General features: G+C 35.7%; 1 protein-coding gene across 1 annotated transcript in view; it reads left to right on the top strand.

Annotated features, from left to right (window-relative positions):
- The window catches only part of LOC122801341 (mucin-19-like), a 938154-nt gene that overhangs the window by 725171 nt on the left and 198433 nt on the right, over positions 1-14550 (top strand). The window contains exon 38 of the mRNA XM_044070881.1: positions 8680-8937. Coding sequence (XP_043926816.1) covers positions 8680-8937 — 258 coding nt within the window. The remainder of the gene's footprint in view (positions 1-8679; positions 8938-14550) is intronic.

A 14550-nucleotide genomic window follows, 5' to 3' on the forward strand; every position in this document is an offset into this window, starting at 1 on the left:
TTTAAATGTCAGAAGGATCTCTTCTTAATACAAAATAGTAGATTAACATTCCAAGAATATAAGATGTTAGCGAGGTATGCTAATCACGTTCAAACACCATCAAGAGCGTTGGCTAGGATCATTAATCAATCAAAAACAACACTACAAATTTCGGAAATACAATTTAATAATAAAATATATTCTAAAACAGAGGATATTATTAATATTTTTGAGAAAATATATACAAAAATTTATGATGGGCAAAAGGATATGTCCTTGCATAGAATCTATGAACAATTTTTACAATCAATTAAGTTTCCAAAAATAGGAGAGGATATTCAAAATGATTTAGTTAAACTGATATCTGAAGAAGACATAGTATATACAATTCAACATATGACATCACACAAATCACCAGGTCCTGATGGGATGACAGTGGAGTTTTATAAAAGGTTTGCAGATATTTTCGGTAAGATACTTTCAGTTATATTTAACTACATAATTAGGAATACTATTAATGATCCTCATCTTAACACTTCAAAGACTATTTTTATACATAAAGCCAATTCAGATCCTCAGAACCCCGATAATTATAGACCGATATCATTAATGAATGTAGGCATGACAATTCTAACTTCTATTATAGCATCTAGACTTAAGAAAATCATGACTCATATAGTATCCAAAGAACAGGCTTGATTTATGGCAAGTAGACAAACCAGTGATAATACTCTTACATTACATACTATGATAACGCATGCTAAACAAAATAATCTTAATGTCTATGTCCTTATAATTGATGCACAGAAGGCCTTTGACAGTGTTGATACAAATTTTTTGTTTGTTCTTTTACCTTATTTTAATATATCCCATGAATTTGTTCAAATGTTGCAAATATTATATAATAATCCCTATACTACACTGTATATTAATAGAAGCCTCTCCAAAAGAATACAGATTAAGAATGGAACACGCCAGGGCTGCCCTTTGTCCCCTTTACTATTTAATCTTTATCTTGAACCTCTGTTCTTATATATTAAGCAGAACGTCTATCATAATGTCCCAATAATTTATGGAACTAAAATTTTAATGGCAGCATTTGCAGATGATCTTAATATTTATTGTGCTTCTCCAATATCTGACACTGATAAATTATTGAAGGCTGTTAATGATTTTTCAGAAGTCTCTAACTACAAAATTAACTTGGAAAAAAACAATATTTTTCCTTTAAAGACACCTAAACCTTTTTCATTATTGCCTTTGGTTGGGCAGGTAACATTTAAAGAAACAATTAAATACTTAGGTATTGAGTTTTCGACAGATAATAAAGACTTCTACAATAATAACATTAAAACAATGTGGGACCAAATAATTTCTGATTTTGGGAGGTGGAAAAATTTACGACTGCCAGTACTAGCAAACGTTTCAATTGTTAAAATGAATGTGTTACCACAATTACTTTATATTTTTAGGTCAGCCCAATTAATACTTTCAAAGACATTTTTAAAAAAAATTCATAAAGAATTGGCTAAATTCATTTGGGAACCAAAAAAAAACAGGATATCTTATGATAAATTAATGACCCCAAAAAATAAAGGAGGACTGGAGTTACCTAATTTCGAATTGTACTACCTAATCGTGAACTCTAATAGAATTCTAAGAATTGCCAACTATGATACAACTAGTACTAAGTGGACACCAACTTGGGTGATTTTGAATTATAAATATATTTTAAAGTTAAACATTAATCCTAAAGCAATACCCTTTTTAGGTAAAGATACTTTGAAAATGTATGGGATTATTGAACACATTAAAACAGACATATTATCTATACAAGATTTATTTCAATCTTTGGATCTGATTCAGTATATGATGGTTTTTCAACCCTTTCATAGGAATCCTAATTTAAAATTGAACAATCAATTAATTGATCTTAAAAAGTTTCCACTAATAGTTAATTTAACTTTGATTGATATATACAAATATCTGGACCGGTTGGCCAATCAAATAAGACAAGAATTTAACTTACCTAAAAATTATCTTGTTATTTTGAGACAAATTAGAGAACTTGCTATGAGCTACTTTATAAATTTTAAACCTGAAGATGAAAATGTTAATAAATGCTTTGAGTTGTGGCAAGAATTCCAACAGGATATTAAATATATAACAACAACAATTAAATTAATTAAAGAATTTAAATTTCATGATAAAATTCTGTTATCCAACTATTGGGAAAAGAAAATTTTAGTGACAGACAAAAGTAATATGTTAAAAGCAATTGACCTGACTATCAAATCTACTTCTCTTCAAAAATTGATGTATACCCAGTTGATGATATGGAATAATGCATATTATACACGCCTTACCCTGCATAAATTTAATTCTAAAAACTCTCCAACTTGTCCATACTGTAAAAATCAACCAGCTGATCTTCTTCATATGTTCTGGACCTGTAAATGCATATATAAGCTTTGGAATTCCGTTAAGATTCAACTTCAGAAGATGGGTTACCAAAGTACAATGTTGTCATGGAAATTTACGATTCTACATATTCCCCCGAAAGAACTCCCTAGATCACAAAGTACTATATATATATATACATATATATATATATATATATATATATATATATATATATATTAATATTTTTCTGTTAATGAAGCTTTATATAGCCACTAATTGGTTAGACCCATCTAAAACATCTTGGGAAAACTTTAGAGTTTTGGCAACAAGGCATATATTAGCTCATAAACTACTTTTAAGTTCGCATAATAGAAACATTAATAACCCAAAAATTTGGGAACAGATATTTAATATTATATTAGCATAATACTTTTAACTTGAAGGTATTCACATTTATTTATTTGCTTGGAGAGAATTTTGTATTTAAACTGTATATTACTGGAAATGTTATTAATTACTTTTTGTGTTTCCTCTATTCTTAATGTTTTACATGGAAGCATTCTTGTAAATATTTATTTGTTTGGTGTGATGGTTAGTGATATTAGTTAGTAGCCTTTTGTTTTGTATTTTTTCTGTAAAATTTTGTTTGTTTTTACTTATATATAAAAATAATATAACAATAAAGATTTATTATGGAAAAAAAAGAATCTACATGCTGTATCAGTCTAAACAACACTCACGTTACTGGGTAAGGAAATGAAGCTGAAAACCAGCAGATATAGCTTTCACTCTCTGGCATGGAAATACCGTTCCTGCTGATAATGCATACCATTTTCACTTACACAGATTTATAAGTGTTGCTTTAAAAAACAATATACCTTATCCAAAATCATTTCATTAAATGTGGTAGAGAAGTTCCAATATTTTTTTTATAAATTTGCAAGCACTTATACAATTGAAACATGCAGCTACATAATAACAACTCAGTGTGTGTTAGAAGTGCCATTCAAAAATACATTTTACCCACTGTATTTCTTTTTTGAATGGCTAATTGCATGCCACATTTATTTTCATATTCAATTTTGTAAACTGTGGGGTGATGGAACTATGGACTATCTCCTTGGCTGACTAATCAGTTAAAAAACAAACAAACAGAAAAACCCTATTCAATTACAATTGCAGAAAATACAAGCTCATGTCTTAGTTTTCTGCTACAATAATTGAATCTGTGTTTTGCAACCTGGTAAGAAAAGGAGACCATTAGTCTTGCCTACGTCTGCATGTTATTGGCTTATATCTGCTGCCAAATAAATATGCAGATGTAGTGGGGGTACCATGTTTGGTTACAAAAAATAAAAGAGAGAAATGCAGTCTGTTGTCTTGCTTTCCCATGTTACACCAAAAAGATCTATATGGAGAAAGCATGCCTCTCAACTACCATTGAATTCTCCAGGATGTTCTTGATGCTGTTTCAGATGTCCTCCTTTCTAGTCATCATAATGTATTAATTTTCTGATAAGTCACCTGGGATTACAGTAAGTTAGTAGTGCTAGTTATTAGAGTTTCACACTTTTTAGCAAATGTTCTTGTGAAAAGCAAGCCACAGTTGTTTAGAGATAAGCAGTCTTCCAGAGAGGGTTGTTACAATCTGACTTCCATTCTTTTGTCTGTCTATGAGTGTGAATGTATGTGAGCATGTGTAAATGTGTATGTGGGTGTCAGTGTACATAGGTGCAGTTCTGCAGTTGTGTGTGTGTGTGTGTGTGTGTGTGTGTGTGTGTGTGTGTGTGTGTGTGTGTGTGTGTGTGTATGTGTGTGTGTGTGTGCAGGCACACCTTTGTGCATACCTCTCAAATGTCCAAAATTTTGTGACTGAACACAATTTTGTCTCATATTTTTGGTTTAATTCTCATAATATTTGCACTTTTCTGGCAAATACTAAACTGAAATTACTAAATAGTAATACACATTTGTGTTTTAGACTTCATATCCTTAAGAAAATGTATGCTAATGCAAAACTTGTTATTCTAGAAACTTTCTAAGCTTCCCTGATTTTGGATTTTTGTAAACCCATTATTTTTGGTTTGTTCAAAATTCTTCCTGTAAGAGGTTAAGAAGTATGTTCTTGTGCATGCACAACACACTGCTCTCAGTTTCCCTGATTTTGAAGGACGTTGCTGACTTTTCTTTTTTTTAATTTTTCTGTCCTATACCTCATATGTTTGTATATCTAGCTATGTATCTATCTATAGATAGATAGATGTTTTTTTTTCCTGGTAAAAAGGATATCAGAAAAGTCAATTATGGTAGACAAGGTTTCTTCAGAAACTGCATGGTGTTACAAAGTAAGAAAGAGTAATAATTAAAATTGCTCCTGATTTTGTTCTCCCATTATTTATGCTATGTCCAGAATTCTTTAGCAAAGAAGTTGGGAAGTATACAGGAAACAATACATCTCACTTGCACCTAATTTTGCAAAACATCTCTCATTTTTGCATCATAGTTTTTGCTTTGTCCCAGATTTTCAGGTATATCACTGGCAATTACTGTCATGTTTCATATTTTTATTGCTCAGAAATCACATGAATAACCTGTTGTTCTATGATCTTTTTAAGTGAATTAGTGTGATAGGTACAATTACCCCTGATTTTGTCCACCTATTATTTTTGGTTTATGTCGAGTTCTTGAGGAAATATGTTTAGATGTATGTAGGAACTCCCTCATGTCAACTGCTATAAAAGTAAATTAAAAAAAGGCATATACATTTCTCTGTGAACAGTGTCTGCTGTTATCACTGCCTAACATTTTATCTGACATCCTGCCACAATTTGGAAAAAATGTAGCTGCAAAGAGGAAATTGTCTACAACTCAGTGGTTTATGTTGATCTCCAGTTAAATGACTAAACACTGCTAGGAAAACACTATAATTGGTTGCTAATGGCAACTGATTACAGGCAATTAGACAGCATGGTAATAGGGCACAGGTTGGCTATCTATGTTCTATTACTATAATCAGAAAAAAATGAAGTTGTTGACCAGTGCTCACATGAATAGATTCACTGATTCATAGAGTATACATGGCAGAGGTAGTGTGTCTCAACACCCATACTCATAGGATACCTCTTGTTGTTTGTCAATACCCACACTCATAGGGCACCTCCTGTTGTTTGTCAACATCCACACTCATAGGACACCTCCTGTTGTTTGCCAACACCTATACTCATAAGGCACCTCCTGTTGTTTGTCAACACCTATACTCATAAGGCACCTCCTGTCTCTATGAGTGACAAACAAGTCCGGACCAGAAGGAATTTATGAGCACCTATCTAAATGTACAGGTTTGCCTCAAAGCAAGCAAGGGTCTCAGTCTGTTTTGTTTTTTTTACCTCAAATATGCCATAGATGAGGACAGCACTGAGTAATAAATTTGTCCCTCCACCATGTTTTATTTGATTGCTGAAGGAGATTCAAGTCTCAAATGTGAGTATTTATGGAGCAATTTGTTGCATAGAGGCAAAGGAGATGAAGAAAGGGTTGAGTCATCAGTAACACAGAATGATAGACATAGATCACCACATAAAAGACTGTAGGATACAAGAGTATAGGGACAGAGTCTCAAAAGTTATCATGTTAAGTGAGGGTCTGTGGTCTAGTGATATTTTTAGTTAGGAACCTCTGAGGTCTTTGTAGCTGAGTAATGTATTTGGATAAATGCATACAAAAAAAGGACATTATATTCTATAACTGATCTGATCAGGGTAGGGTATAGAGAAAATATAACATATTCTGATGTCAGTGGGCTAGGTAGAATGATTTCCTGACTACTGTTCTTGCATGATGCTCAGGCAATACAAAATGGTCTACAAGTGTGTCAAGATCTTTGGTGACCACATTACTCAGGAGATATAATGCAAGCTCCATGTTTTGTTTTCCAAAGATGACAGTGTTGCACTGTTTGCTTTTTAGCTCACTTCCTAATACACCATTGATTTGTGTGGTTTAGCCCTTGCTGGTATCAGCTGCTGAGTAAATGACAACACCATCTTGCAGTCACTGATAATTTAATTAGTGATCTGTTCTGGTTAGTGGTTTAGAGATAGAACAAGTAGATACTGAACAGGAGGGAGCCCACTACTGAACCCTGACAAACGCCTACATTTTGCTTTCTTAGGTGGCACTTGCTATTTTGTCTGCTTGAGTTCAATCTATCTGCCAATCTGCTATCTGTTTCAGAATATAATGGTGTTTTTAGAAATTTAAGTTTATTTGGAATGCCAACAGTAGGAACAGTATCAAAGGTCTTGTCCAGATCAAGGTACATTGAATCAGCAATTTGGCTGCTATCTGCATTTTCAGTGACTCTCTGAATGAAGTTTACTAAATTAAATAAACGTGATCTTTTTTGACAAAACCATATTCTTGTGCATCCCAATCATTATTTATTTATTTTTTGCTTTGTACTGGAGCTTATGAAATTGCACTTATTAGGCAGATGGCCATATACTTATGGGATCTGAGGTTAGGCCCTTTGCGGAGATTAGTAGACAGATGGGTTTATACTTTATGGGATCTGAGGTGGGTCCCCTTGTGGACAGACATAATAATAGCTATTTTGAGAGACTCAGGAACATACCCTGTGGCTGTGCTTTAAGTTGAACAGTTTTAGGAGTTGAAGAATTTATGATTATGTTTAATAGTGGATGCTTATTTTAATTAGAGTTCCACTATGATCATCCACCTGTATTCTAATTGACCTCTGTACAAAAGGACCGAGGACAGCTAATGTATGAAATCAAATGGTTCTTATAGGATCACATTTGATTGATTATTGATATGAGTTTTTAGGAGGATGACAGCATCTACTGAACAGCAATATGGCCATTGTATTTTTGTGATTTCTTTACAGTCAAAGGTAATGTACTCTCTCTCTCAAAAGGGGTACAGTCCTCTGGGGGAATATGTCTGCATTTGATATCAGAATACCTTATTACAAGTAACTGATGTTTTGTAATATGAACTTTTTGGGGGGATCTGACATAACATATAGTCTCACATTTCAAAGGCTTGTGGTGTCATCTCTGGCACTGTGCATGGTTTCTTCCTGGGGAGTATTTGCTGTCTGCTTAAAATGGCTGGGGGAAGGTGACATAGGAATGCAAATACCAGTTTCAGGATCAAATCTTATTGATTATTGATATGGTTTGTTGGGAGTATAGGATCTGCTGAGCTAACTAAAAGACAAGTTTGGTCCCTTCAGAGCTTTCCTGCCAGCAGAGAGAGGGAGGCTGAGCCCTGAAAGGATAAGGCTAAGAATGACAAACAATATGTGTCGACACCGTGGCATAAAAACACACAAAAAACAAGAGAGATGGAGGGAGGGTGAGGATAACACAGCAGTTATCATTCAAACATATGCTGTTGTGCTAAGTTCAACTTATACAACTGCACTCTATTCTTCATAATGACCACTGCTGCAGTAGCTTTAGCTATATGGGTTATATTCTGCCAAGGATATAACAGCCATTCCAAAGCTTCGGGGCTTCTTCCATGCACCTTTCACACATCTAAACTGTCCAGTGGCTTAGGCTGAGCTGACTAAAACACAAGTTTGGGTGCAAAGCCCTTCAAAGGTTTACTGCTGCTGCTGAGTGCGCTCTTCTCTGGTGTTTGAGGATCGACAGTTGGCTTGTGCTTCCCTTACCTACACAGTTAAGTTCTTTTTGAGGAACAACCTTCCATTTTCTTATCTGTTGCAGATTCTTTATTACTTTCCTCTTTGTGAGACTTGTTTTAAAGCTAGGAGTGTTGTGTTTTAATCGATTGTCTAGAGACTTCAATGTTCTTTGAAATGCAGCACTTATGATTTCTGACAGTGCGGTCTCAGAGTTCATGCATATAATTTACAGGGGGGTGATGAGGTATAGCTCCCCACATGGGTGGTACAGGGGGATTTCACCCCTGCAAAAATGTAGATTTGTTTTCTTGTTTCTTTTTTTTTTATTTTGAGTTTTTGGAAACACGATAATATGGTCTCAACCATATGAATTTTGTGTTTCTGAAATCTCGATAAAGTCATGTAAACCTATTATGTGTACATATTAAACTAAGTAGTGCTTTATGCATCTAGGTGAAAGCATACATAAAGAATTTTATTCTATGTGATAGAAAAAAAATAGATCAGGGGATATTAGAAAGTGACATGGCAGATGTGTTATTGCTCATTGACAGAAATAACATCGTCAAAGCTGTTGTTGGTCTCTAATGACTAGATTAATGATTTATTTTTTCTTTTTGCAGGACCGGCACCGGTAACTAACTTTGTTGTTGTCAATGCTACATCCTCAACAATATACTTATCATGGACTGCAGTGCCAGGTGACCAAATTAGTTATAGGATACAGACTGCAGGGCCTTCTAGTTCCAATATCACAACATCTGCAACACGTATCAGCATGACAGGACTTGTTTCTGCATCACAGTACAACTTCAGCATTTTAGCTGTTGCTGCAGACAGTTCAACAGTTTCAGATGTATCTTCCGTCACTGGATATACATGTAAGTATTACATTTCAAGCAATTATCTTAGAAACAGGCAGCCAACTATTTGTAAACAAAGGCATTATTATATTTGTGCAGCAATTGAAAAGGATTGTTTAACATTCCATGAATCATCTCATTGCTAAGACATCTTTTAATTAAAGAAGTGGGGTGGGCCATGAGCAATACCATCAAAATCAATTATATACAAATCTCTTTTCTAGAATTATCGCTAAATGATAAGGTTAGGTGTGTCATAAGCAATATCATTAAAAACAAATGAAATACCTGTTATACAGTTAATTGCCATCTCTGCTATAATTTCAGAATTCAGTCTCTGTGGATTATAGAAGAAAACAACAACACTGTCTAAACTGTATATCCTGTAAGGGCTATCTTGTTCTAATACTATGGTATACACTGTGAATATCAATAAAGCAGGATTTATTCCCGAGTCAAAGTACATTTCAGCATTAGATTTTGCTACAGGCAGTACAGGATTGTTAAAAGGAATGACTGGTTCTGAATTTATGAGAAATTAATCAAAGAAGGCTTCCTACAGATTATTCCATGGCATAGATGACTTAAGCTCTCATTGTCGATGTTCCTGAGCTGAGCAGCAACCTGGAATCTGGAGCAGCTGATGCTTATTCACCCATACTGAGGGCTATGAAAGGTAAGAAGTACAGCAAGCTGCTGCCCTCCACCAGAGGCTCAAAGACACAGCAGGCTGCAGGAAGGTACATGGATAAGGATTCCCCAGACTGTATCACTAATCACTGTCGTGGGAATGTGTTACATACATAGGAACATACTATAGATGTTACTTCACCAGTATTATTGGGCATAACTGCCAGGCTACTAAGGTGTGCAAGAGGTTATGGATAAACAGAAAACCCTGATGGTTGCTTGATGACAGACACCCGCAATGAACTTGTCTTAAAATGAACATTTTGGATGCTCAGCACATTTGATGGCTGAGTGAGTGATATAGTGTTAGGTAGATAGACAGATAGGTAGATAGATGTGTATGTGTGTGTGTGTGTGTGTGTGTGTGTGTGTGTGTGTGTGCGTGTGTGTGCGTGTGTGTGCGTGTGTGTGTGTGTGTGTGTGTGTGTGTGTGTGTGTGTGTGTGTGTGTGTGTGTGTATATGTGTGTGTGTGTGTGTGTGTGTGTGTGTGTGTGTGTGTGTGTGTGTATAAAAATGCTGTTCTCCACAAATACCACAATGATTAATGTCTAATGACTGCTGAGAGACAAAACTGATGATAAATAAATCATATTTCCTAACTTAATAAACTGATGAGAATTCATATTTCATTCCCTATTGGATGCAAGAAGAAGGAAATAGTAAATAAATGAATAAGCAATCATGGTTGTAATCCTGAGAAAGCTAGGAACAGATCTATGTTTAATTAAAGCCAGATGTAAACTGAATACTTATGTGGCATTTACTAGATATCTAACAATGCAAATTAATCAAAAGACAGCTAAGTCTGGATTACTTTTATGTGTTCAAGACCTCTAAATCTCCATTTAGAGATGGCTATTGTTGTTTAACTAAGTTGTTAACATTTATTCCTGAGTATACTTTTTCTGCAACATCTTATGATTATTTTTTCTTCTTGATATAAACTAAATGTACCACCTAGCCCTAATAATGTTCATGAATTTCCATTCCTACCTAGTTGATTTCAGTACATGCATTTTTTACACTTACTCTGTTAGGTTTACACTCAAATCTTGATATTCACAAATGAAAAATGATAATCATAATGGAATCATTTTAGCTTTGCATACTTTATGCCTTTCGTCATTTCTAGTCTGATTTTCAACCTCTTCCTTGGCATTCACATTTTTTTTGGATGCACATATGACTGTTGGTTACCCTTGGAGAAGTAAAACCATAACCATCTGACTAAATATTCAATGGCTTAAACTAACTGGAAAAAATACATGGTGAACCTTTGTGGACAATATTATTTCTTTTTTATGTATTCTTTTATTCGAGGGAGATGAGCCAAGGGACTAAAGTCTTGCTGTAGAGAAGTCAGGTCCTACAATCAGAATAGGTAAGAAATTCCTATCTTCGCTTTTAGTAAAGTTCTAAGAAGATCCCCTACCAGCACAAGCATAGCTAGAATGGGGTGAAGGGGACACCCCAGTACAAGCATAGCTAGAAGAGGGCACTACAAGGTATTAGGGGCATATTCATGGTCAGTAGTTGCAGATAGAGCTCTATTGCACACATGGCATTCAGAAAAGAATGCCAACACTGTAATTGCAGTCAGGGCTGAAGTGGCTTAGTGGGTATTATTATAACTGTAGCAAACCACTTGCTACAAAAAGCTTTTTGTTTTGGTTTGGTTTTTGGTCCTCAGCTTAAAGTTGAGGGGCACCAGACTGGGAAATAGCACAGGCTGTTGGATGAGCAAGCACTGACTCTGAATATTAGGCATATGTAAATGACATGTATTCAGAGTGTAGCTGGAGATACAACAGCATCCACTCACATACAGCCACATCTTTTCTCACCAGTACTGCCAACCCGGTCACTCATAGCATGTGGGAGTCAAGCAAGTTTATATGTATTTAGTTAGCATTTGTTTACTGGGCAAGCCTGACTTGCAAAAAGCCAATTTTAAGTGGAGGCCTGGGGAGAAATGCTCCTGACACATGCCTTTGTAACGTGGGAGGAAACCGGAGCACCCAGAGGAAATGCACATGAACACAGGGAGGACATGCAGACTCCACACTGAAGGCACCCCAGCCGAGAATCAAACTGGACAGCCTCTTGTTGTGATGCAACAATGTAAACCACTGCACCACTGTGCCATCCAAATATATGAATGCATATGAAGCACTTAACAAACATATCATTTGTCACAGTGACCCTGGTATATCTTGGTTGCATCTTTCATAATATACTTGTGGCATTGTCAAACCTCCATGAGCCTACCGCCATAATGCAGGAGGCTAGGTACAACATCTGAAGCTTACACTGTAACTCAGCAGGTAGTCTGTGCAGACAGGAAAGTGTGCTTCAGTGCTACAGGTATCCCACCTGAAGAGTACTGAGCTATGAATGCACTATGTGTCTTCTGATAAATCATGCTGTTTACATTTACATGTAGGTACCATGGCTGACATAACCAGTGGGTTTGCCAACAGCAATAGAGACATGCAGACAGGGAATTAGACTACCATATCCTTCTGGGAGGAATCCCAACTCTCTAAATCTGGAGATAGAGCTATACCTTTGGGGGGGTTCAGATGGTACAACAGCTGAATAGGCGTTACAGCATCCATTTCAGGTGGATGTAGACACAGGCTATAAGAATGCCACTGTTTGATTAGTACTATACTCCCAGGCTGATACCTGCTTTGTAATTATTATGGACCTGCATGGAGGAGATACTGTCCTTGGCATCATAAGCTTGCTGAGTCAAACACGGCAAATAAGAATCTGCTGTCTTCATCCATTTCATCCCTAACAGTTCCTTTTTATTTCATAGGAAGAATACATCTCTGTTATATTGTACAGAAAGAGGCAAAAAATGTGTACACAGTAACCATGGACAAACTGTGCTACATACAGAGACATATATGTTTAAATGAAGAGGGGGGTCTTATACTGGTAGGACACTTATCTGAGGTCTTCGACACAGTTTGCTACAATGAACCTCTATATCCTAATTAGGTTTCTCTCAACCCATCTCTCTATGGTTCAAAAGTTGACTATCCAGTCAAAAAATGGCACTCCCCTTCTCTCCATACCTCCCAGTCCCCACCGGTGTAGCACAAGACTCTGTCCTTGATCCCCTCCTCTTTAACATTCTCAACAACACCCTCCACACATCTACAGAATAGGCCTCTCTAATGCAGTGCACAGATTACTCCACACTTATTTTCTAATCTGATAATGTGACACACCTTCAACAAGTCCTTCAGGAAGCTTTAAAAGTAACTGAAACATAGCATGTAAGTCACAACTCATGCTCATCCCTAAAAATGCTATTTTTCCCCCAAATCCCTCTCTCATGAAAAAAAATAAATGTAAAGTCCTCCCTTTTGATAATACAACCATGAAGTCACTTCTCATAGCAAATTATTACAGATGGTGGTGAATGATAATCTTAAATTCAACCTGCATACACAAAATTCTATAAAAAAACTTGTCAGAAACTAGGAATGTTTTATAGACCCCAAAACATTCCCCATAATGCAACAAAAGCTACACTTGCCACTACTTATTCCCTCCCCACTCTTCATCATGGTGTCCCATCCCTACTAACTTTCAAGCATCACACAAGTCAAACCTTGAACAATGTTATAATATAACAAAGTTACTAAATTTGCAGCAAATACCCCATTCAGAACCCACCATTGTATAGCACCGAAAGGCCTAAATTGGTTAGCACTACCCCATCAGTTACTATATATACACAGCTTCTTGCCACCTATAAAATTATCCAGAATCTGTTTGTCCAGCACTAAATAATATTCTACACAACTATGTTCATAGTTGGTCATTATGATCCAATGACCGGTGAACAACAACTCCTGTCTGTCCACAAACCTGTCAAATCTGCTGGGCAATTCTGTACTTGTACCATGTTGCTAAGGCCTGGAACTAGTTATGTCTATCCATTAGATCAGTACCCTCCCTCCCATCCTTCAAAACCATTATAAAAGACTTCCTAGCCAAACGCTGGCTGTTTTCTTGTTCAATGCCTGGATAAACTATATCCCTAAATGTGGGCAAATACTAATTCATACTTTTCATCTCCTTACTCTCCCTTCTTCATTCACTTCCTTACTTCTATCAATCTCTCTCCCCTAGCTTTCTCTCTAAATATACCGCAAACCTGCTTTTCTCTGACTTCAGATTGCATTTCCTGTTTGTATTATACTAACTTACCTTTAATTTTTCTATAAAATTGCAAAAGTTTTTTTTAACTATTAAATCGTCAGATAATTTGTATCTATCCTTAACCAATGTTTACATATTATGCCTAATTTGGTATAATTATTTAAACTGTATTTGTTTTTATATTATTTTTAAAGAATGCAAAATTATTATTCTTAAAATGTTTTGTAATACTTTGGAGCTTCTCTCCCCAAGCATCTGCTGAAAATGTGGTCCTATCCATTTAGACTTTTATCAGTAATCAAATGTCAATACATAAATAAATAAGTAAACATTCATCCATTTGCATCAGCTGCCATTTTTTAAATATCATCCAACATATCAATCAGCAAATCATCTTCACAAATCACAGACAACGGTTTGATAAAATATATTAGTATTCCTCTGCAGGATTTTGTTTTAATGAACCTGTAACTCTTCCACAGCCTTATGATTATGAGTTCTATGTAGCTACATGCAGTCATCCAGATGGGGACTTACCAGTAGCCTGTATAAGTAGGTAAGCTGCAGGCAGTATTTTCATAGTCTCTCCCAGAAAGTGGCATAATACAGAGAGGAGAGGCTCAAGTCATCTAGTGTGCTCTGGGCCTAGTTACATCTGGCTGTTGTAGTGACTGTGGTCTTCTTATAATTTCAAATAGCCCATGCAAAGCACAGTAGCGTAAGTAAACTTACCATAGCAGAGGATGTTTGAATGATCA

Source organism: Protopterus annectens, chromosome 4.part1 (assembly GCF_019279795.1).
Source record: "Protopterus annectens isolate FY-2018-M chromosome 4.part1, PAN1.0, whole genome shotgun sequence".
In the NCBI taxonomy this organism is placed as follows: domain Eukaryota; kingdom Metazoa; phylum Chordata; order Ceratodontiformes; family Protopteridae; genus Protopterus; species Protopterus annectens.